The following is a 26,492-nucleotide window of genomic DNA, read 5'->3' on the forward strand; positions in this document are numbered from 1 at the left end:
CTTCGCCACCATGGCCTTATTTTAATTGTATTTTTTATTTTTTATTTTTTTGCCTTCACCTCCCTTATCTCACCTCACTTGCTCACATTGTATATAGACTTATTTTTCTACTGTATTATTGACTGTATGTTTGTTTTACTCCATGTGTAACTCTGTGTTGTTGTATGTGTCGAACTGTTTTGCTTTATCTTGGCCAGGTCGCAATTGTTCTCAACTTGCCTACCTGGTGAAATAAATGTGAAATAAAAAAATAATTAAAAAAAGATGAATTGTGTTAGGAATCGTCACACAGGGTGATTCATGAATGTCACAACTGACCAGTGACAGGCTCGGAGGGAGACAGAGGTTCGCTGATGAGCTACATGAACTTTGCGTGCGTCCATCCAGCTAACAAACGCAGAGGTCAATCTCTCTCTCTCGCTCTCTCTCTCTCTCTCTCTCTCTCTCTCTCTCTCTCTCTCTCTCTCTCTCTCTCTCTCCATCAACAATTTCCTCCCATCTCTCCCATGACATTACTCTTTCCTCACTCCGTCCCTCTCTCTCCCCTCTCTCTCCCCTCTCTCTCCCCTCTCTCCCCTCTCTCTCCCCTCCCTCTCCCCTCTCTCTTCCCTCTCTCTTCCCTCTCTGTGTTAATGCAGAGTGACTCTGGGCACAGTGACAGTTGGCCATTGGCCGCAGTGCGCTCGGAGCCCCTGGGGGAATCAATCACCGCCAACGTGATCAATATGGGAGGAGCGTCCAGGCCATGCCACTCCGCGATGTCGAGCTCCCCGCAACTCTACCCCCCCGTCCCCCGTCCCAGTCCCCGTCCCCAACTATACCAGGCAGCTACCGGGCATGGCTGACTGATGACTCACCCACGGCAATATCGACCAAAAACAACATCGATAATCATCAACCGCAAACCAGCTAAATAACACACACACACACATCCCAGACACAACAACATCTGGCACCCGGAGACAAAGACGGGCCAGGGAGCGGTGAACAGGGAGGAGAGAGGATGGGGGTGATACGGGACGAAGGGGAGGGGGGTAGCTGTCTGTCTATCTGCCAACGAGCCTCTTCTGCTGCTGGGCTCTCTCTCTCTCTCTCTCTCTCTCTCTCTCTCTCTCTCTCTCTCTCTCTCTCTCTCTCTCTCTCTCTCTCTCTCTCTCTCTCTCTCTCTCTCGCTCTCTCTCTCTCTCTCTCTTTAACATATTCATTCCGATATTAGTTTAAAAACAAACAGTGGAGCGGGGTGCTGTGACAACGATGCCAAAATGTCAGACGTGTCTGTCTCCGTGGAGATGGTTCGGTAACGGACCACTTATCAGGAGCCAATTAGAGAACAGTAGCACCAGAGGTCTCCATCATTCAGACTGAGGGGGGGGGGCTACTAAGGGAGAGGATTGGCCACTTATCACATCACTACTGGCCAATTAGGCCCTCGTAATAAGATCTGAGTGGAGGAAAGGAGAGGGAGTGAAGTGGGGGCGTAGTGTGTTTGAATGGTGATGTAGGGTACTTAAGAGAACCCATATATCTGATCTGAACCAAACAGGCCTAACGTTGACATCTCTTCCTAGATAAGGCATGTGATTGGTTGGCTGCTCATATGGTAGTCAACATGAAGGTCAGTCATTGCTCAGTTGCCTAGCATGGAGGGACCTGATTGGTCAGTCTGTCTTACCCTGCTTCTGGAAGAGTTTGCTGCTGACAATCTCTGTCATGGAGGCCACCTTGTGTTTCTGCAGCTTGTCAGGAGGGATACAGGTGTAGAAGTCATACAGCAACCGACTGGAGAGAGGGAGAGAGGGAGAGAGGGAGAGAGGGAGAGAGGGAGGAAGAGGGAGAGAGGGAGAGAGGGAGAGAGGGAGAGAGGGAGGAAGAGGGAGAGAGGGAGGAAGAGGAAGGGGGTGTAGAGAGAGGGTAGAGGGAGACGAAGAGAGAGAGAGAGAGAGAGAGAGATGTAAACCATATTAACATGTGTTTCCCATGCCAGTAAAGCCCTTTGAATGGAGAGTCTGATAGGGTACGGAGAGAGACGGACGGAAAGAGATGCAAGGAAATGGAGAGAGGGGAGCTACAGTTTTAATAAAATACTTTCAATTCAGTTGTAAATAGCACATGGTTCATTTCATGTAGAGTGGAAGTATTTTCTTGTTTTCTATGCGCTTTTATTCAATCAGGAAGTCTTCTAAGCTCAGGTGCGAGGCGAACGCTACCGCAGCATATATGAATAGCATTACACCATTACCACAGCGGATGAAATTACATGCCTCATTCAAAACCAAACACTAAATGCCATTCTGCCTGACCTGAGGAGACTCAGGAGGAAAGAGACACAGATACAGCTAGACAGCACAGAGACTGGAGCTGCTTCCCCAACGGCACCATATCCCCTATATAGTGCACTACTTTTGACCAGGGTATACTGGGAGTAGGGTGCCATTAGGGACACCGCCTAGCTAGGCCTCATGAAAACAGATGAGCCAAACTAACGACGGACACTAATGAAGACACCAGTTGGTGTCACCCTCAGCCCGTAATCCAATCAAATAATAATTAAACGAGCCGGTTACAAAGCCTTGGTCGCTTCGTAGGGAGATTGAGCATGGGGGCTGCCATTCCACATTCCTCGTCCCTCAGCCGGAGGTGTGCATGTGGCTGATATAGCACCTCCATTAGGCAGATGAACAACACAAATGGAATAATAAATCAGTTTTCTGGACAGTAGAAAGAACATTCCCGTGGTGCCTCGCATGCTAATCAGGCTCTGTAATTATCTGAGAGTAATTAAAAACTGAAACGTCATGTTATTGTATTATATACAGCTGTCGGTCTGTCTTACAGCGTCCCACGTTCCATCCCTACTTGGAGCAGGCCTGCTGGTTGTTTGTGTTAATTGGCGCTCCCATAATGGCCCAGCGTACTGCAACACAGGGTTGACATATCAACATGGGCACCCTCATAACAGATGTTTCTCGTCATCTCCTCACTCACTCACTCACTCACTGTGTCTGCACCAGTAGACTACATATCAACTATGATTGAACACATCCAGATGTGGATGTTATTGTGTCTGTTGGCATCTGTTGGTGTGTGTATTGGGATCTGTTGGTGTGTGTATTGGGATCTGTTGGTCAGTGTACTGGGATCTGTTGGTGTGTGTATTAGGATCTGGTGGTGTGTGTATTGGGATCTGTTGGTCTGTGTACTGGGATCTGTTGGTGTGTATATTGGGATCTGGTGGTGTGTGTATTGGGATCTGTTGGTGTGTGTGTATTGGGATCTGGTGGTGTGTGTATTGGGATCTGGTGGTGTGTGTATTGGGATCTGGTGGTGTGTGTGTATAGGGATCTGTTGGTGTGTGTATTGGGATCTGGTGGTGTGTGTATTGGGATCTGTTGGTCTGTGTACTGGGATCTGTTGGTGTGTGTATTAGGATTGGGTGGTGTGTGTATTGGGATCTGTTGGTCTGTGTATTGGGATCTGTTGGTGTGTGTATTGGGATCTGGTGGTGTGTGTATTGGGATCTGTTGGTGTGTGTGTGTGTGTATTGGGATCTGTTGGTGTGTGTATTGGGATCTGGTGGTGTGTGTATTGGGATCTGTTGGGCTGTGTACTGGGATCTGTTGGTGTGTGTATTAGGATATGGTGGTGTGTGTATTGGTATCTGTTGTGTGTATTGAGATCTGTTGGTGTGTGTATTGGGATCTGTTGGTGTGTGTATTGGGATCTGGTGGTGTGTGTACTGGGATCTGTTGGTCTGTGTACTGGGATCTATTGATGTGTGTATTGGGATCTGGTGGTGTGTGTATTTGGGATCTGGTGGTGTGTGTATTGGGATCTGGTGGTGTGTGTATTGGGATCTGTTGGTCTATGTTGGTGTGTGTGTATTGGGATATGTTGGTGTGTGTATTGGGATCTGGTGGTGTGTGTACTGGGATCTGTTGGTGTGTGTTTTGGGATCTGTTGGTGTGTGTATTGGGATCTGTTGGTGTGTGTTTGGGGATCTGTTGGTGTGTGTATTGGGATCTGTTGGTGTGTGTATTGGGATCTGTTGGTGTGTGTATTGGGATCTGGTTGTGTGTGTATTGGGATATGTTGGTGTGTGTATTGGGATCTGGTGGTGTGTGTATTGGGATCTGGTGGTGTGTGTGTATAGGGATCTGTTGGTGTGTGTATTGGGATCTGGTGGTGTGTGTATTGGGATCTGTTGGTCTGTGTACTGGGATCTGTTGGTGTGTGTATTAGGATTGGGTGGTGTGTGTATTGGGATCTGTTGGTCTGTGTATTGGGATCTGTTGGTGTGTGTATTGGGATCTGGTGGTGTGTGTATTGGGATCTGTTGGTGTGTGTGTGTGTGTATTGGGATCTGTTGGTGTGTGTATTGGGATCTGGTGGTGTGTGTATTGGGATCTGTTGGGCTGTGTACTGGGATCTGTTGGTGTGTGTATTAGGATATGGTGGTGTGTGTATTGGTATCTGTTGTGTGTATTGAGATCTGTTGGTGTGTGTATTGGGATCTGTTGGTGTGTGTATTGGGATCTGGTGGTGTGTGTACTGGGATCTGTTGGTCTGTGTACTGGGATCTATTGATGTGTGTATTGGGATCTGGTGGTGTGTGTATTGGGATCTGTTGGTGTGTGTATTGGGATCTGGTGGTGTGTGTATTTGGGATCTGGTGGTGTGTGTATTGGGATCTGGTGGTGTGTGTATTGGGATCTGTTGGTCTATGTTGGTGTGTGTGTATTGGGATATGTTGGTGTGTGTATTGGGATCTGGTGGTGTGTGTACTGGGATCTGTTGGTGTGTGTTTTGGGATCTGTTGGTGTGTGTATTGGGATCTGTTGGTGTGTGTTTGGGGATCTGTTGGTGTGTGTATTGGGATCTGTTGGTGTGTGTATTGGGATCTGGTTGTGTGTGTATTGGGATATGTTGGTGTGTGTATTGGGATCTGGTGGTGTGTGTATTGGGATCTGTTGGTGTGTGTGTATTGGGATCTGTTGGTGTGTATTGGGATCTGGTGGTGTGTGTATTGGGATCTGGTGGTGTGTGTATTGGGATCTGGTTGTGTGTTTATTGGGATCTGTTGGAGTGTGTGTATTGGGAGCTGGTCTTGTGTTTATTGGAAGTTGGTGTTGTGTGTATTGAGATCTGTTGGTGTGTGTATTGGGATCTGTTGGTGTGTGTATTGGGATATGTTGGTGTGTATATTGGGATCTGTTGGTCTGTGTATTGGGATCTGGTGGTGTGTGTATTGGGATCTGTTGGTGTGTATATTGGGATCTGTTGGTCTGTGTACTGGGATCTGGTGGTGTGTGTACTGGGATCTGTTGGTGTGTGGACTGAGATCTGGTGGTGTTTGTATCTGGATCTGTTGGTGTGTGTATTGGGATCTATTGGTGTGTGTATTGGGATCTATTGTTGTGTGTATTGGGATCTGGTGGTGTGTGTATTGGGATCTGGTGGTGTGTGTTTCGGGATCTGTTGTGTATATTGGAATATGTTGTGTGTATTGTGATATGGTGTTGTGTATTGGGATATGTTGTTTGTTTTGGGATCTGGTGTGTGTATTGGGATATGTTGTGTGTATTGGGATCTGTTTTGTGAATTGGGATCTGTTTTGTGTATTGGGATCTGTTGTGTGTATTGGGATCTGTTTTGTGTATTGGGTCTGTTTTGTGTATTGGGATATGGTGTGTGTATTGGGATCTGTTGTGTGTATTGGGATCAGGTGTGTGTTTTAGGATATGTTGTTTTTGTGCATTGGGACCTGTTTTGTATATTGGGATCAGTTGTGTGTTTTGGGATATGGTGTTGTGTATTGGGATATGTTGTTTGTTTTGGGATCTGGTGTGTGTATTGGGATATGTTGTGTGTATTGGGATCTGTTTTGTGAATTGGGATCTGTTTTGTGTATTGGGATCTGTTGTGTGTATTGGGATCTGTTTTGTGTATTGGGTCTGTTTTGTGTATTGGGATATGGTGTGTGTCTAGGCACACTAGGTAAGACCTGGGCGGACCACCCCCTGTATTTTGGTTAGGGCACCAGGTGGTGCTAAGTTAGGTAAGTTAAGTGGGTAGGCAGGTTAGATAGGAGAGGGGGAGCTTTGATATTTACTTTCTTTGCTTTGGTTCCGTCCAGCCCCTTTTCCCCATATTACCGTTTAAGGAAATAAATCCTAGTAACGGTAAATTCTGCCTTTGTCGTCCTTTCTCGCACCTACGGTCCATACCTCTTTCGCTTCACGGAGAGTTGAGTTGCAGCAGGGAGTTGCGTTCCCTCTTTTTAGAGGCGTGCGTAACAGTATTGGGATCTGTTGTGTGTATTGGGATCAGGTGTGTGTTTTAGGATATGTTGTTTTGTGCATTGGGACCTGTTTTGTATATTGGGATCAGTTGTGTGTTTTGGGATATGTTGATGTGTGTATTGGGATATGTTGATGTGTGTATTGGGATATGTTGATGTGTGTATTGGGATATGTTGATGTGTGTATTGGGATATGTTGATGTGTGTATTGGGATATGTTTTGTGTATTGGGATATGTTGTGTTTATCTTAACCATCTTTGATTTTTGTGGTTTGTTGTGTCTACAGTACATCACTTTATGTGTGTGTGTGTGTGTGTGTGTGTGTGTGTGTGTGTGTGTGTGTGTGTGTGTGTGTGTGTGTGTGTGTGTGTGAGTGTGTGAGTGTGTGAGTGTGTGAGTGTGTGAGTGTGTGAGTGTGTGAGTGTGTGAGTGTGTGAGTGTGTGTGTGTGTGTGTGTGTGTGTGTGTGTGTGAGTGATTATCAGCCTGGTCCAGGTAACACCTCCATAACATTGTGCTGTCACTCAGCCACTCCAGACACAACAGACCAGACAGATGTAGACTGTCTGAACACACATCTCAGAGTCACACACACACACATCTCAGAGTCCCCCCCCCCCCCAGAGAGACAAGTCTCAGACACAGGTCACAGGAAGGTCAGGCAAGAAATAAAGACGTTGTCTGGAACCAAACCACTGTTTGTCATACAGAAACTAGAACCATTAAATGATACTGCTAAATTCATGTAAATGGTTCATGTTAAATGCTATAATTCTAAAAGCGTGTCGCAGAGAGCCATATCTATATTCATTATGGGTAGTCTTTTAGGGGTTAATGAAAGGTTAATGGAGGAGGTGGTGAGTCCCTGTGAGTTAAAGAGAACTGGGGAATAAGGTAGTGACCTTGGTAGAGGGCAGGGGGGCAGAGACAGTGTTTAAGACTGCGTTGTTTTTTGTGTTTATGTGGAGACAATGTGATGAGACAGTCAGAGGGTCAGATTTGGGGGACGTTGGGTACAGGTGACTGAGGTGAGGGATGAGGTGAGAGACATGTTGCTTCATATGGAATCCTGAGAAGGGTCTGAGTGATGTTGACAGTGGTTCTATTTCCTGTTCCTGTGAGATCTGTGAAAGGGGTCGCCATGGGGTGGTGGAGGCAGTGGAGGATAGCACTCACCTCAGGAGTTTGGCATCAAACACTGTCTCGATATCCTGCAAGACTGTTGGTAGGTACTTCAGAGCAGCCACCTGGAGAAAGAGAGAGAGGGGAACGAGAGAGAGGCAGAGGCAGAGAGAGTATGAGGCAGAGAAAGAGAGAGAGAGAGAAAGCGAGAAAGAGACACATGGATGGGGAAAGAATCATAAAACCTGAAATCAGGACAAATGAAGACATCAATAAATGAGCAAGAGATGAGAAGATGGAGAGAGAGTGAGATATAGAGCGTTAGGGGAGGAGAGAGAGGAGAGGAGAAGAGAAGCAGACAGGGGTTAACAGGAGAGAGGAGGAGAAAGACAGAAGTGAGAGTGTTTACCTGCAGTAAGACTGTAGTGTTTTGGTCACTCGTCATCAGGTTGTTGATGGACTCAAAGAGTCTCCGAAGAGACTCCTCAAACTCTTCCTGTTCTTTTCCTTCATACAACCTGGAGAGAGAGAGAGAGAGAGAGAGAGGAGAGAGAGAGGAGAGAGAGAGAGAGAGAGAGAGAGAGAGAGAGAGAGAGAGAGAGAGAGAGAGAGAGAGAGAGAGAGAGAGAGAGAGAGAGAGAGAGAGAGAGAGAGAGAGAGAGAGAGAGAGAGATTAAAGAGGAAGAGAGGGAGCATGGTTAGTGTCTAAAACAGGAATTTAAAAAATTATGAAATGAATGAGTGAATGAAATTAAAGAGTGAAAGTGTACCAAACTCCAACACCATCGTTAAGTTTGCCAACGACGATGAGACAGCCTATAGGGAGGAGGTCAGAGACCTGGCAGTGTGGTGCAAGGATAGCAACCTATCCCTCAACGTGATCAAGACAAAGGAGATGATTATGGACTACAGGAAAAGGAGGATCGAGTATACCCTCATTCTCATCGATGGGGCTGTAGTGGAGCAGGTTGAGAGTTTCAAGTTCCTTGGTGTCCACATCACCAACAAACTATCATGGTCCAAACATACCAAGACAGTCGTGAAGAGGGCACGACAACTTCTATTCCCCCTCAGGAGACTGAAAATCTTTGGTATAGGTCCTTAAACCTCTAAAAGTTCTACAGCTGCACCATCGAGAGCATCCTGACTGGTTGGCCTCCAACCGCAAGACACTACAGAGGGTAGTGTGGACTGCCCAGTACATCACTGGGGCCAAGCTTCCTGCAATGCAGGACATCTATACCATGCGGTGTCAGAGGAAGGCCCTAAAAATTGACAAAGACTCCAGCCACCATAGTCATAGACTGTTCTCTTTGCACGGCAAGCGGTACCGGAGCGCCAAGTCTAGGTCCAAAAGGCTCCTTAACAGCTTCTACCCCCAAGCCATAAGACTCCTGAACATCTAATCAAATGCCTACCCGGACAATTTCCATTGCCCCCCCACCCCCATTTTTAAGCTGCTACTACTCTCTGTTTATTATCCATACATAGTCACTTTACCCCTACCTACATGTACATATTACCTCAATTGCCTTGACTAACCGGTGCCCCGCACATTGACTCTGTACCGGTACCTCCTGTATACAGTCTCCACATTGACTCTGTACCGGTACCCCCTGTATACAGTCTCCACATTGACTCTGTACTGGTACCCCCTGTATCTCCACATTGACTCTGTACCGGTACCCCCTGTATACAGTCTCCACATTGACTCTGTACCGGTACCCCCTCTATACAGCCTCGCTACTGTTATTTTATTGTTTCTCCTTAAAAATGTGCTATTTTTCTATTTTTTACATTCTTATCTATTTATTTTTACTTCAGTATATTTTAGTAAATACTTTCTTAACACTCATTTTTCTTAAAACTGCATTGTTGGTTAAGGGCTTGTAAGTAAGTATTTCACTGTAAGGTCTACACCTGTTGTATTCGGCGCATGTGATAAATAAAATTTGATTTGATTGTCGGTACAATCGAGACAAACAGGTCAGTTTGCTTGTCACAAAAATACACTCAGATCTATGCAGACACGAGTGTTCCTTTACACTTTATGTTCCTGGATAATGAACCAAGTGTCCTGGGGTGAAGAATACTGTTTAGACTTCACGAGTACCAGTTGGCTGTTGATGGGAGAAATGGTGGGTGTAGATCTCTGATCTGAGAAGGTCACATGGAGGCTACGTCAAACTAAACAGAGGAGACTTTACATTATACACAACCTCTACCAGTATTACTGTTGACTGTCTCTGAACACAACCTCTACCAGGTATTACTGTTGACTGTCTCTGAACACAACCTCTACCAGTATTACTGTTGACTGTCTCTGAATACAACCTCTACCAGTATTACTGTTGACTGTCTCTGAACACAACCTCTACCAGGTATTACTGTTGACTGTCTCTGAACACAACCTCTACCAGTTATTACTATTGACTGTCTCTGAACACAACCTCTACCAGTATTACTGTTGACTGTCTCTGAATACAACCTCTACCAGTATTACTGTTGACTGTCTCTGAACACAACCTCTACCAGGTATTACTGTTGACTGTCTCTGAACACAACCTCTACCAGTATTACTGTTGACTGTCTCTGAACACAACCTCTACCAGTTATTACTATTGACTGTCTCTGAACACAACCTCTACCAGGTATTACTGTTGACTGTCTCTGAATACAACCTCTACCAGTTATTACTGTTGACTGTCTCTGAATACAACCTCTACCAGTTATTACTGTTGACTGTCTCTGAATACAACCTCTACCAGTTATTACTGTTGTCTGTCTCTGAACACAACCTCTACCAGGTATTACTGTTGACTGTCTCTGAACACAACCTCTACCAGTTATTACTGTTGACTGTCTCTGAACACAACCTCTACCAGTTATTACTGTTGACTGTCTCTGAATACAACCTCTACCAGTTATTACTGTTGACTGTCTCTGAATACAACCTCTACCAGTTATTACTGTTGACTGTCTCTGAACACAACCTCTACCAGTTATTACTGTTGACTGTCTCTGAATACAACCTCTACCAGGTATTACTGTTGACTGTCTCTGAACACAACGTTAGGCCACTTGTTTCATCCTGTATCCTTGTATTCCCAACCGCACATCACAATCCTTATACTTGTCTAGACCTCCCTTTCTATTATTTATTGATCTATTCCCTCCATCCCTCCATCCCTTCCCTGGTAACTCATGTATTCTTATCACTCTCATTTCATCTCACTCCTCCTCCCCTGTTCTCCATCCCTCCATCCCTTCCCTGGTAACTCATGTATTCTTATCACTCTCATTTCATCTCACTCCTCCTCCCATGTTTTCCATCCCTCCATCCCTTCCCTGGTAACTCATGGTAGCTCATGTTACTCATCCCACCTGTGTGTCTGAGTGCACACAAACACACAACCACACTGGACACTCCACATATAGTTGTGACGCACACCCGCAAACACATTGGCAGCTCCATGATGCAGGCATGCATGAAAAAACACACACACACACACACACACACACACACATACAGTATACAGTTGAAGTCGTAAGTTTACATACACCTTAGCCAAATACATTTAAACTCAGTTTTTCACAATTCCTGACATTTAATCCTAGTAAAAATTACTGGTTTTAGGTCAGTTAGGATTACCACTTTATTTTAAGAATGTGAAATGTCAGAATAATAGTAGAGAGAATGATTTATTTCAGCTTTTATTTCTTTCATCACATTCCCAGTGGGTCAGAAATGTACATACACTCAGTTAGTATTAGGTAGCACTGCCTTTAAATTGTTTTTGGGTCAAACGTTTTGGGTAGCCTTCCACAAGCTTCCCACAATAAGTTGGGTGAATTTTGGCACATTCCTCCTGACAGAGCTGGTGAAACTGAGTCAGGTTTGAAGGCCTCCTTGCTCGCACATGCTTTTTCAGTTCTGCCCACACATTTTCTATAGGATTGAGGTCAGGGCTTTGTGATGGCCACTCCAATACCTTGACTTTGTTGTCCTTAAGCCATTTTGCCACAACTTTGGAAGTATGCTTGCTTTTCTTTGGATTTTCCCATGATGTCAAGCAAAGAGACACTGAGTTTGAAGGTAGGCCTTGAAATACATCCACAGGTACACCTCCAATTGACTCAAATGATGTCAATTAGCCTATCAGAAGCTTCTAAACCATGACATAATTTTCTGGAATTGTCCAAGCTGTTTAAAGGCACAGTCAACTTAGTGTATGTAAACTTCTTACCCACTGGAATTGTGATAGATTATTTCACTGAAAATTCACTGTGTCTGTAAACAATAGTTGGAACAATTACTTGTGTCATGCACAAAGTAGATGTCCTTACCGGCTTGCCAAAACTATAGTTTGTTAACAAGAAATTTGTGGAGTGGTTGAAAAACGAGTTTTAATGACTCCAACCTAAGTGTATGTAAACTTCCGACTTTAACTGTATGTACACAAAAGCATGACAAAAGCAACGCAATCCTGTCCTAACCCTTTCCCACAGACACAACTGTAACGGTTTTCGTCGTCTGAAGAAGAGGAATCGGACCAAAGTGCAGCGTGGTAAGTGTTCATGCTCTTTATTGAAAACTGAACACTATAGCAAAATAACAAAGAGAATAACCAAAACAGTCCTGCACAACACTAAACAGAAAATAACTACCCACAAAAACCATGTGGGAAAAAACTACCTAAGAATGGTTCTCAATCAGAGACAACGATAGACAGCTGCCTCTGATTGAGAACCTCACCCGGCCAAACACAAAGAAATACAAAACATAGAAAATGAACATAGAATGCCCACCCAAATCACACCCTGACCAAACCAAAATAGAGACATAAAAAGCTCTCTACGGTCAGGGCGTGACAGTCCCCCCCCCCCCCCCCCAAAGGTGCGGACTCCGGCCGCAAAACCTGAACCTATAGGGGAGGGTTTTGGGTGGGCATTTATCAGCGGTGGCGGCTCTGATGAGGGACCCTCGCCGCCGACCCCGGGCTGGGGACCCTTGTAGCATGGGCCGGACTGGGGACCCTTGTTGGGAGCTCTGGACTGCAGGACGTCTCTGGAAGCTCCGGACTGAAGGGCGCCTCTGGAAGCTCCGGAATGAAGGGCGCCTCTGGAAGCTCCGGACTGAAGGGCGCCTCTGGTAGCTCCGGACTGAAGGGCGCCTCTGGTAGCTCCGGACTGAAGGGCGCCTCTGGAAGCTCCGGACTGAAGGGCGCCTCTGGAAGCTCCGGACTGAAGGGCGCCTCTGGAGGGTCCGGACTGAAGGGCGCCTCTGGAGGGTCCAGACTGGAGGGTGTCGCTGGAAGCACCTGACTGGAGGGCGACACTGGAGGCTCTGGACTGGAAGGCGTCGCTGGAAGCTCCTGACTGGAGGGCGACACTGGAGGCTCCGGACTGGAGGGCGTCGCTGGATGATCCGGACTGGAGGGCGACTCTGGAGGGAGGAGACGCAGAGACAGCCTGGTGCGTGGGGCTACCACAGGGCCCACCAGGCTGGGGAGACCTACAGGAGGCCTGGTGCGTAGAGGAGGCACCGGATAAACCGGGCTGTGGGGGAGCACTGGAGCTCTGGTGTGCAGCCTTGGCACCACTCCTCCAGGCTGAATGCCCACTTTACCCCGGCCCCTCCAGAGTGCAGGCACAGGTCGAACCGGGCTGTGGGGGAGCACTGGAGATCTGGTGCTTCCCACTGGCACCTCTCCATTAGGCTCAATGCCCACTTTCGCCCGGCACGGGCGGAGCGCAGGCATAGGACGAACTGAACCCTCCCAGCGCCCCGGAGACACAGTACGCAGAGCCGGCGCAGGATACCCTGGGCCGAAACGGCGCACCGGAGACCAAACGCGCTGAGCTGGCACAATCCGCCCTGGCTGGATGCCCACTCTCGCATGGCACTTGCGGGGGGCTGGCCTATAGCGCTCTGGGCTATGAGCGCGCACTGGAGACACTGTGCGCTTCACCTCATAACACGGTGCCTGACCAGTACCACGCTGCTTCCGGTAAGCACGGGGAGTTGGTTCAGGTCTATCGCCTGACTCCGCCAATCTCCCCGTGTGCCTGCTGCGCTGCCTTGCCTCATATCGCCGCCTCTCAGCTTTAGCTGCCTCTAGTTCTTCCTTCGGGCGGCGATATTCCCCAGCCTGTCTCCAGGGTCCCTGTCCGTCCAATATCTCCTCCCAAGTCCAGGAGTCCTGAACCCTCTGCTCCTCGTTACCACGCTGCTTGTTCCGTTTGTGGTGGGTAGTTCTGTAACGGTTTTTGTCGTCTGAAGAAGAGGAATCGGACCAAAGCAGAGAAATACAAAACATAGAAAATGAACATAGAATGCCCACCCAAATCACACCCTGACCAAACCAAAAGAGAGACATAAAAAGCTCTCTACGGTCAGGGCGTGACAACAACATACATAATATTATATGTATGTATATTATATTATACGAAACAGAATACAGACTGATAAACAGGGTATTTCTGACCACTGTGGCCTGTTCCTGTCTGGATCTCTGCACCCTTTTATCCCTGCAGACTCGTGTGCTATCTATACTGAACAAAAAAACACAAAAGGTAACAATTTCAAAGATTTTACTGAGTTACAGTTCATATAAGGAAATCAGTCAATTTAAATAAATAAATTAGGTCCTAATCTGTGGATTTTACATGACTGGGCAATGGGTGCAGCCTTGGGTGGGCCTGGCAGGGCATAGTCCCACCCACTGGGCAGCCAGGCCCAGCCAATCAGAATGAGTTTTTCCCCACAAAGGGGCTTTATTACAGACATAAATACTCCTCAGCACCTCAATATGCCACAGCTGTCAGGTGGATGGATTATCTTGGCAAAGGAGAACTGCTCACTAACAGGGATGTAAACAAATCTGTGCACAACATTTGAGAGAAATAAGCTTTGTGTGCGTATAGAACATTTCTGGGATTTCTTTTTTAGCTCATTAAACATTGGACCAACACTTTACATGTTGCGTTTATATATTTTTTCAGTATGGAACCTAAACAGGAGAACCCGTTGAGGAACCCTTTTTGGATTCCATGTAGAACCATTTCCACAGAGGGTTCTACATGGAACCCAAAATGACTCTACCTGGAACCATAAAAGGGTTTTACCTGGAACCAAAAAGGTTGCTCCTATGGGGACAGCTAAAGAACCCTTTTGGAAACCTTTATTCTAAGAGTGTAGATAAGTGGTTTAGTGGAGAACAGAATCAGAGAATAGCCTGGGACCAAGAGCTGACCCTAGCCCTGCTCGCCCTGATAGCTAACTCTGCCCTAACCATGGTCCATTCACCACAGTGGGACAACAACACTAACTCAGCCCTAACCATGGTCCATTCACCACAGTGGGACAACAACACTAACTCTGCCCTAACCATGCTCCATTCACCACAGTGGGACAACGACACTAACTCTGCCCTAACCATGCTCCATTCACAACAGTGGGACAACAACACTAACTCTGCCCTAACCATGCTCCATTCACCACAGTGGGACAACAACACTAACTCTGCCCTAACCATGCTCCATTCACCACAGTGGGACAACAACACTAACTCTGCCCTAAACATGCTCCATTCACCACAGTGGGACAACAACACTAACTCTGCCCTAACCATGCTCCATTCACCACAGTGGGACAACAACACTAACTCTGGCCTAAACATGCTCCATTCACCACAGTGGGACAACAACACTAACTCTGCCCTAACCATGCTCCATTCACCACAGTGGGACAACAACACTAACTCTGCCCTAACCATGCTCCATTCACCACAGTGGGACAACAACACTAACTCAGCCCTAACCATGCTCCATTCATCACCATGGGACAACAACACTAACTCTGCCCTAAACATGCTCCATTCACCACAGTGGGACAACAACACTAACTCTGCCCTAACCATGCTCCATTCACCACCATGGGACAACAACACTAACTCAGCCCTAACCATGCTCCATTCACCACAGTGGGACAACAACACTAACTCTGCCCTAAACATGCTCCATTCACCACAGTGGGACAACAACACTAACTCTGCCCTAACCATGCTCCATTCACCACAGTGGGACAACAACACTAACTCTGCCCTAAACATGCTCCATTCATCACCATGGGACAACAACACTAACTCTGCCCTAAACATGCTCCATTCATCACCATGGGACAACAACACTAACTCTGCCCTAAACATGCTCCATTCACCACAGTGGGACAACAACACTAACTCTGCCCTAAACATGCTCCATTCACCACAGTGGGACAACAACACTAACTCTGCCCTAACCATGCTCCATTCACCACAGTGGGACAACAACACTAACTCAGCCCTAAACATGCTCCATTCACCACAGTGGGACAACAACACTAACTCAGCCCTAAACATGCTCCATTCACCACAGTGGGACAACAACACTAACTCTGCCCTAAACATGCTCCATTCACCACCATGGGACAACCACACTAACTCTACCCTAACCATGGTCCATTCACCACCATGGGACAACAACACTAACTCTGCCGTAAACATGCTCCATTCATCACCATGGGACAACAACACTAATGCTCTACTCACACCAGATGGACAGAACATAGGGAGGGAGGGAGGGAGGGAGGGAGGGAGGGAGGGAGGGAGGGAGGGAGGGAGGGAGGGAGGGGAGAGACATGTGGAGGGCATGGAGGGAGGGAGGGAGGGGGGCATGGAGGGAGGGAGGGAGGAATGAGAGACATGTGTAGGGCATGGAAGAAGGGGGAGGTGGGAGGGAGGGATGGAGGGGAAGAATGAAAGACATGTATAGGGCATGGAAGGAGGGAGGGAGGGCCAAGTGTAGGGCATGGAGGGAGGGAGGGACATTTGTAGGGCATGGAGGGAGGGGGGGAGACATGTGTATGGCATGGAAGAAGGGGGAGGTGGGAGGGAGGAATGGAGGGGAAGAATGAAAGACCTGTATAGGGCATGGAAGGAGGGAGGGAGGGACATGTGTAGGGCGTGGAGGGAGGGAGGGAGGGACATTTGTAGGGCATGGAGGGAGGGGGGGAGACATGTGTAGGGCATGGAAGAAGGGGGAGATGGGAGGGAGGGATGGAGGGGAAGAATGAAAGACATGTGTAGGGCATGGAGGGAGGGAGGGAGGCCAGAAGGAGCTGATTGATAGGTAGGTAAAAAAGAGAAGCGAGAGGAAAACAGATAGATAAATAAAGACTCATGACTGAAGCAGAAAACAGATGGATAAATAAAGACTCATGACTGAAGCAGAAAACAGATGGATAAATAAAGACTCATGACAGAAGCAGAAAACAGATGGATAAATAAAGACTCACGACTGAAGCAGAAAACAGATGGATAAATAAAGACTCACGACTGAAGCAGAAAACAAATGGATAAATAAAGACTCATGACTGAAGCAGAAAACAGATGTATAAATAAAGACTCATGACAGAAGCAGAAAACACATGGATAAATAAAGACTCATGACTGAAGCAGAAAACAGATGGATAAATAAAGACTCATGACAGAAGCAGAAAACACATGGATAAATAAAGGCTCATGACTGAAGCAGAAAACAGATGGATAAATAAAGACTCATGACAGAAGCAGAAAACACATGGATAAATAAAGACTCATGACTGAAGCAGAAAACAGATGGATAAATAAAGACTCATGACAGAAGCAGAAAACACATGGATAAATAAAGACTCATGACAGAAGCAGAAAACACATGGATAAATAAAGGCTCACGACTGAAGCAGAAAACAGATGGATAAATAAAGACTCACGACTGAAGCAGAAAACAGATGGATAAATAAAGACTCATGACAGAAGCAGAAAAGAGATGGATAAATAAAGACTCAAGACTGAAGCAAAAAGTTATGGAAGAGAAAGAAAGTGAAACAGAACGGTGAAAGCAGGTTAAAGGAGAGAGATAACATCTAATATATTTTCTTCTTATATAAATCAGAGTTCTCTTATAGAACTTGAGAAACTTCTGATTCAAACTAATAAATCTTACATGTTGCACACTAAATCATTGATGAGTTTAGGACATGAATGATACTACAGATTCACCTACAGTATAGTATGCTCTCCTCTTGAATACTGATTCTCTAGCTAGTGTCCTTACATAGGGAGGGTGCTGTAGACTTGAAGTTCAGAGAGTTTAAACGTTCTGTGCAGTAGTTAGGTAAACCTGAGAAGAGGGCTGTAACAATCCATGATTCTAGCATCACACCAGGGAGAGCAATGACTAGTACACTATCACTCTGGGGTTACTGAACCCATAATGTGGTCACACATACATGCAAGTACGTACGCGCACGCACGCACGCACGCGCGCGCGCGCACGCACGCACGCACGCACGCACGCACGCACACACACACACACACACACACACACACACACACACACACACACACACACACACACACACACACACACACACACACACACACACACACACACACACACACACACACACACACACACACACACACACACACACACACTGCATATTGTCTCTAAAACTAACTGACAGACCAACAGACCACACAAGACAAACACCGTAGAAGCACTTACGGCGTTGTTTGTGTTCTGCTAATAATCTGTCAGGATTAAATTATGTGACGCTGTTATTGTAAATGTTGTTTATGATTAACATATGGAGCTGCCTTCAGCAGAGTTGACATATAGCAGAGTCTCCTCTATCATGGCTGCTCGTTCAGCACTGCGTCTACTTCATCATCAGTGTTCATTAAAAACGCCACTTCATCATCAATGCTTATTAGCAACATTAGTGCTGCAATCAGCGTCGTTCAGAGCAAGCTGTCTCTGGGAATTAGCTTGGTAATACAATGACACTATCCCTCTGTGTGTGGGAGGGGTGGGGGGTGGGAGAGGGGGGTGTACAAGACTGTAAACGAGTGTGTACATGCGTGAGTGTGTGTGTGCGCGCATACATCTGTATATGCTTGAAAGAGATAGATGGGGAGAAGGAGTCATACACATAGGCCGATACACAGAGTGTGCATACACACACACACACACACTTACTGAGAGTAAAGCATGCGTGAGCGGACGATGAACTTGAAGATGTACTCCAGGGCTTTGAGGGTGCGTAGGTAGTTCTCACACTGCTCCCCTCGACTGGACACATCCAGATACCTCTTCAACACAGACATCAACTTCCTGGGGGGGAGAGGAAGATGGGAGAAGGGGGGGGGGGAGTGGGAAAATCTTCATTTCAGAATGGCTAATTACATTTTTCAAAACACACACACCACAGCACACTAGGACTATGCTTATATACCATACTGTTCCCAGGAATGGCCTTGGGCTTGTTGGCTAACTGGATTAAAACAATCCAATCCTCTTAAACAATAATAGTTATTACGGAGGAGAAGACTATTACTAAAATGCAACACAATCTGAGGATGCTATTTAGAGGCTGTCTGAGTTCTAAACGTTAAATGTAGCAACAGGAAAAATATATAACGACATGGCTAGCACTGGTTAAGCCGGTGAGTTGACCCATAGGAGGATCCTCCGTTTTAACACAGATTGGAGGGGGGGGGGGGGGGGGAGTGGCAGAGAGAGGAGAGAGATGGATAAAGTGAGAAAGAGAGAGAGACTAGAGAGTAGCATTGGGTATTTTAGAGCTAAGACTCAGTGAGCCCAGTTTGATTATTCTGGCCAGCCTTCAGTAAAGTACGAAGGTCAAGTAATCCACCTTATGCTGGTTTCTAAGGCCATAGACTTCTACTGCAGCCCTACAGGCACACAGTATTCACACTGGCACCTGGTGGCTGATTCATGCATTATATGCTGACCATACCACTCGGGTCGCATGCACGAGAGCTGCAAAATAAATTTACACAAACTCAGCAAAAAAAGAAATGTTCCTTTTTCAGGACCCTGTCTTTCAAAGATAATTGGGAAAAATCCAAATAACTTCACAGATCTTTATTGTAAAGGGTTTAAAAACTGTTTCCCATGTTTGTTCAATGAATCATAAACAATTAATGGACATGCACCTGTGGAACGGTCATTATGACACTAACAGCTTACAGACGGTAGGCAATTAAGGTCACAGTTATAAAAACTTAAGACACTAAAGAGGCCTTTCTACTGACTCTGAAAAACACCAAAAGAAAGACGCCCAGGGTCCCTGCTCATCTGCGTGAACGTGCCTTAGGCATGCTGCAAGGAGGCATGAGGACTGCAGATGTGGCCAGGGCAATAAATTGCAATGTCCGTGCTGTGAGACGCCTAAGACAGCGCTACAGGGAGACAGGATGGACAGCTGATCGTCCTCGCAGTGGCACACCACGTGGAACAACACCTGCACAGGATCGGTACATCCGAACATCACACCTGCGGGACAGGTACAGGATGGCAACAACAACTGCCCGAGTTACACCAGGAACGTACAATCCCTCCATCAGTGCTCAGACTGTCCGCAATAGGCTGGACTGAGGGCGTGTAGGCCTGTTGTAAGGCAGACAGGACTGGCAAAAAGTGTTCTTCACGTACGAGTCGCGGTTTGTCTCACCAAGGGTGATGGTTGGATTCGCGTTTATCGTCGAAGGAATAAGCATTACACCGAGGCCTGTACTCTGGAGCGGGAACGATTTGGAGGTGGAGGGTCCGTCATGGTCTGGGGCGGTGTGTCACAGCATCATCGGACTGAGCTTGTTGTCATTGCAGGCAATCTCAGCGCTGTGCATTACAGGGAAGACATCCTCCTCCCTCATGTGGTACCCTTCCTGCAAGCTCATCCTGACATGACCCTCCAGCATGACAATGCCAACAGCCATACTGCTCATTCTGTGCGTGATTTCCTGCAAGACAGGAATGTCAGTGCTCTGCCATGGCCAGCGAAGAGCCCAGATCTCAATCCCATTGAGCACGTCTGGGACCTATTGGATCGGAGAGTGAGGGCTAGGGACATTCCCCGCAGAAATGTCTGGGAACTTGCAGGTGCCTTGGTGGAAGAATGGGGTAACATTTCACAGCAAGAACTGGCAAATCTGGTGCAGTCCATGAGGAGGAAATGCACTGCAGTACTTAATGCAGCTGCTGGCCACACCAGATACTGACTGTTACTTTTGATTTGACCCCCCCCCCCCTTTGCTCAGGGACACATTACTCCATTTCTGTTAGTCATATGTCTGTGGAACTTGTTCAGTTTATTCCTCAGTTGTTGAATCTTGTTATGTTCATACAAATATTTACACATGTTAATCTTAGGGCTAGGTCCCTTTTTTCTCAAATTCCGCCTGACTGACATGGCCAAAGTAAACTGTCTGTTGCTCAGGCCCTAAAGCCAGGATATGCATAAAATTGATACCATTGGAAAGCAACACTTTGAAGTTTGTAGAAATGTTAAAATAACGTAGGAGACTATAACACATAGATATGGTAGGAGAAAATCCAAAAAAAAACAACCAGAATATTTTCTTTGAGAGCGACCATGCTCTTACAATGGAAAATTAATTCTAGATCCCAACATGCAAATCCTATGGATTCCACAGGGTGTCAGCAGTCTATGTTCAAGGTTTCAGGCTTGAAACTTCCAAAACAAATAAGAAATATAAGTTTTAGTACAGGGACACAGTCTTGGAAATTCTTGTTTGGGCGCGATGAAGACAAGACGCACCTGCTAAAATCGGTTTCCTATTGAACATACTTCTTTCCGTAAGAAATATTATAGTTTAATTACATTTTAGGGTATCTGAGAAGTAAATAGAAACGTATTTTGACTTGTTGAAACAAAGGTAGATTCTGGGATTCCTTTCTCTGCATGTTGAACAAGTGGATTACTCAAATCGCTGGCGCCAACTAAACTGATTGTTTGGGGATATAAAGAAGGATTTTATCTAACAAAACGACACATGTTATAGCTGGGACCCTTTGGATGATAAATCAGAGGAAAATTTTCAAAAAGTAAGTGAATATTTAATCGCTATTTGTGAATTTAAGAAACCTGTGCCGGCGGAAAAATATTTTGATGTGGGGCGCCGTTCTCAAACAATCGCATGGCATGCTTTCGCTATAATGGCTACTGCAGTTAGATTAACAAGAATTTAAGCTTTCAACCGATATAAGACACTTGTATGTACCTACAGTTGAAGTCGGAAGTTTACATACACCTAGGTTGGAGTCATTAAAACTCGTTTTTCAACCATTTTTCAACCATTATTCTATATCGTATTAAATAGTTTTCCCTCATCAATCTACACACAATACCTGTTAATGCAAAGCAAAAAAAGTTTAGACATTTTTGAAATAACATAAGTAATCTGAAATAACATAAGTGTTCAGACCCTTTACTCAGTACTTTGTTGAAGCACCTTTGGCAACGAATACAGCATTGAGTCTTCTTGGGTATGAGGCTACAGGAGTTACTCCCATCCCATCCCATCTACACTTCCGGCGCCGACCGAGATGGCCGCCTCGCTTCGCGTTCCTAGGAAACTATGCAGTATTTTGTTGTTTTATGTGTTATTCCTTACATTGGTACCCCAGGTAATCTTAGGTTTCATTACATACAGTCGGGAAGAACTACTGAATATAAGAGCAACGTCAACTCACCATCGTTACAACCAGGAATATGACTCTCCCGAAACGGATCTGGTGTTTTGCCTTCCACCCAATACAATGGATCTGATCCCAGCCGGTGACCCTAAACAACGACGCCGAAAAAGGGGCAAACGAGGCGGTCTCCTGGTCAGGCTTCGGAGACGGGCACATCGCGCTCCACTCCCTAGCATACTACTCGCCAATGTCCAGTCTCTTGACAATAAGGTTGATGAAATCCGAGCACGGGTAACATTCCAGAGAGACATCAGGGATTGTAACGTTCTTTGCTTCACGGAAACATGGCTCACTCGAGAGACGCTAACGGAGTCGGTGCAGCCAGCTGGTTTCTTCACGCATCGCGCCGACAGAAACAAACATCTTTCTGGTAAGAAGAGGGGCGGGGGTGTATGCCTTATGATCAACGAGACGTGGTGTGATCATAACAACGTACAGGAACTCAAGTCATTCTGTTCACCAGATTTAGAATTCCTCACAATCAAATGTCGACCGCATTATCTACCAAGGGAATTCTCTTCGATTATAATCACAGCCGTATATATTCCCCCCCAAGCAGACACATGGATGGCCCTGAACGAACTTTATCTGACTCTTTGTAAACTGGAAACCACACACCCTGAGGCTGCATTCATCGTAGCTGGGGATTTTAACAAGGCTAATCTGAAAACAAAACTCCCTAAATTCTATCAGCATATCGATTGTGCTACCAGGGCTGGTAAAACCTTGGATCATTGTTATACTAACTTCCGCGACGCATATAAGGCCCTCCCCCGCCCTCCTTTCGGAAAAGCTGACCACGACTCCATTTTGTTGCTTCCAGCCTACAAACAGAAACTAAAAGACCAAGCTCCCGCGCTCAGGTCTGTTCAACGCTGGTCCGACCAATCTGATTCCACGCTTCAAGATTGCTTCGATCACGTGGATTGGGATATGTTCCGCATTGCGTCCAACAACAACATTGACGAATATGCTGATTCGGTGAGCGAGTTCATTAGAAAGTGCATTGACGATGTCGTACCCACAGCAACGATTAAAACATTCCCAAACCAGAAACCGTGGATTGATGGCAGCATTCGCGTGAAACTGAAAGCGCGAACCACTGCTTTTAACCAGGGCAAGGTGACAGGAAACTTGACCGAATACAAACAGTGTAGCTATTCTCTCCGCAAGGCAATCAAACAAGCTAAGTCCCAGTATAGAGACAAAGTAGAGTCGCAATTCAACAGCTCAGACACAAGAGGTATGTGGCAGGGTCTACAGTCAATCACGGATTACAAAAAGAAAACCAGCCCCGTCGCGGACCAGGATGTCTTGCTCCCAGACAGACTAAATAACTTTTTTGCTCGCTTTGAGGACAATACAGTGCCACTGACACGGCCCGCTACCAAAACCTGCGGGCTCTCCTTCACTGCAGCCGAGGTGAGTAAAACATTTAAACGTGTCAACCCTCGCAAGGCTGCAGGCCCAGACGGCATTCCCAGCCGCGTCCTCAGAGCATGCGCAGACCAGCTGGCTGGTGTGTTTAAGGACATATTCAATCAATCCTTATCCCAGTCTGCTGTTCCCACATGCTTCAAGATGGCCACCATTGTTCCTGTTCCCAAGAAAGCTAAGGTAACTGAGCTAAACGACTACCGCCCCGTAGCTCTCACTTCCGTCATCATGAAGTGCTTTGAGAGACTAGTCAAGGACCATATCAACTCCACCCTACCTGACACCCTAGACCCACTCCAATTTGCTTACCGACCCAATAGGTCCACAGACGACGCAATCGCAACCACACTGCACACTGCCCTAACCCATCTGGACAAAAGGAATACCTATGTGAGAATGCTGTTCATCGACTACAGCTCAGCATTTAACACCATAGTACCCTCCAAACTCGTCATCAAGCTCGAGACCCTGGGTCTCGACCCCGCCCTGTGCAACTGGGTCCTGGACTTCCTGACGGGCCGCCCCCAGGTGGTGAGGGTAGGTAACAACATCTCCACCCCACTGATCCTCAACACTGGGGCCCCACAAGGGTGCGTTCTGAGCCCTCTCCTGTACTCCCTGTTCACCCACGACTGCGTGGCCATGCACGCCTCCAACTCAATCATCAAGTTTGCGGATGACACTACAGTGGTAGGCTTGATTACCAACAATGACGAGACGGCCTACAGGGAGGAGGTGAGGGCCCTCGGAGTGTGGTGTCAGGAAAATAACCTCACACTCAACGTCAACAAAACAAAGGAGATGATTGTGGACTTCAGGAAACAGCAGAGGGAGCACCCCCCTATCCACATCGACGGGACAGTAGTGGAGAAGGTGAAAAGTTTTAAGTTCCTCGGTGTACACATCACGGACAAACTGAATTGGTCCACCCACACAGACAGCGTTGTGAAGAAGGCGCAGCAGCGCCTCTTCAACCTCAGGAGGCGGAAGAAATTCGGCTTGTCACCAAAAGCACTCACAAACTTCTACAGATGCACAATCGAGAGCATCCTGTCGGGCTGTATCACCGCCTGGTACGGCAACTGCTCCGCCCACAACCGTAAGGCTCTCCAGAGGGTAGTGAGGTCTGCACAACGCATCACCGGGGGCAAACTACCTGCCCTCCAGGACACCTACACCACCTGATGTCACAGGAAGGCCATAAAGATCATCAAGGACAACAACCACCCGAGCCACTGCCTGTTCACCCCGCTATCATCCAGAAGGCGAGGTCAGTACAGGTGCATCAAAGCAGGGACCGAGAGACTGAAAAACAGCTTCTATCTCAAGGCCATCAGACTGTTAAACAGCCACCACTAACATTTAGTGGCCGCTGCCAACATACTGACTCAACTCCAGCCACTTTAATAATGGGAATTGATGGAATTTATGTAAAAATGTATCACTAGCCACTTTAAACAATGCCACTTAATATAATGTTTACATACCCTACATTACTCATCTCATATGTATATGTATATACTGTACTGTATATCATCCACTGCATCTTGCCATCTTTATGTAATACATGTATCACTAGCCACTTTAAACTATGCCACTTTATGTTTACATACCCTACATTACTCATCTCATATGTATAGACTGTACACTATACCATCTACTGCATCTTGCCTATGCCGTTCTGTACCATCACTCATTCATATATCTTTATATACATATTCTTTATCCCTTTACACTTGTGTGTATAAGATAGTAGTTGTGGAATTGTTAGGATAGATTACTTGTTGGTTATTACTGCATTGTCGGAACTAGAAGCACAAGCATTTCACTACACTCGCATTAACATCTGCTAACCATGTGTATGTGACAAATAATTTGATTTGATTTGTTCTCTGCAGATCCTCTCAAGCTCTGTCAGGTTAGATGGGGAGCGTTTCTACACAGCTATTTCCAGGTCTCTCCAGAGATGTTTGATCGAATTCAAGTCCGGGCTCCGGCTGGGCCACTCAAGGACATTGAGAGACTTGTCCCGAAGCCACACCTGCGTTGTCTTGGCTGTGTGCTTAGGGTCGTTGTCCTGGTAGAAGGTAAACCCAGTCTGGGGTCCTGAGCGCTCTGGTGCACGTTTTCATCAAAGATCTCTCTGTACTTTTCTACCTTCATCTTTGCCTTGATCCTTCAGTCCCTGCTGCTGTAAAACATCCCGACAGCATGATGCTGCCACCACCGAGCTTCACCATAGGGACGGTGCCTGGTTTTCTCAAGACGTGACGCTTGGCATTCAGGCCTAATAGTTCAATCTTGGTTTTATCAGACCAAAGAATCTTGTTTCTCATGGTCTGAGAGACTTTAGGTGCCTTTTGGCAAACTCCAAGCGGGCTGTCATGTGCCTTTTACTGAGGAGTGGCTCCCGTCTGGCCACTCTACCATAAAGGCCTGATTGTGGAGTGCTGCAGAGATGGTTGTCCTTCTGGAAGGTTCTCCCATCTCCACAGAGGAACTCTGGAGCTCTGTCAGTGTGAACATCGTATTCTTGGTCACCACCCTGACCTTGTCCCTTCTCCCCCGATTGCTCTAGGAAGAGTCTGTGTGGTTCCAAACTTCTTACATTTAAAAATGATGTAGGCCACTGTGTTCTTGGGGACCTTCAATGTTGCAGAAATGTTTTGGTACCCTTCCCCAGATCTGTGCCTCAACACAATCCTGTCTCGGGGCTCTACGGACAATTACTTTGACCTCATGGCCTGGTTTTTACTGTGACATGCACTGTCAAATGTGGGACCTTATATAGACAGGTGTGTGCTTTTCCAAATCATGTCCAATCATTTGAATTTACCACAGGTGGACTTCAATCAAGTTGTAGAAACATCTCAAGGATGATCAATGGAAACAGGATGCACCTGAGCTCAATTTCGAGTACCATGGCAAAGGGCTTGAATAATTACATAAATAAGGTATTTCTGTTTTAGAAGTATTTATACATTTGCAAAAATGTCTAAAAAACAGTTTTTGCTTTGTCATTATGGGG

The 26,492-nt window shown here is 46.4% G+C and overlaps 1 protein-coding gene across 1 annotated transcript in view; it reads right to left on the reverse strand.

Annotated features, from left to right (window-relative positions):
- The window catches only part of LOC120062377 (dedicator of cytokinesis protein 2-like), a 169,297-nt gene that overhangs the window by 96,995 nt on the left and 45,810 nt on the right, over positions 1-26,492 (reverse strand). Inside the window, exons 21-24 of the mRNA XM_039012306.1 lie at positions 18,485-18,619; positions 7,830-7,938; positions 7,475-7,545; positions 1,673-1,779 (exon numbers count right to left, since the gene is read on the reverse strand). Of these exons, the coding sequence (XP_038868234.1) occupies positions 1,673-1,779; positions 7,475-7,545; positions 7,830-7,938; positions 18,485-18,619 (422 nt within the window). The remainder of the gene's footprint in view (positions 1-1,672; positions 1,780-7,474; positions 7,546-7,829; positions 7,939-18,484; positions 18,620-26,492) is intronic.

Source organism: Salvelinus namaycush, chromosome 17 (assembly GCF_016432855.1).
Source record: "Salvelinus namaycush isolate Seneca chromosome 17, SaNama_1.0, whole genome shotgun sequence".
Classification (NCBI taxonomy): domain Eukaryota; kingdom Metazoa; phylum Chordata; class Actinopteri; order Salmoniformes; family Salmonidae; genus Salvelinus; species Salvelinus namaycush.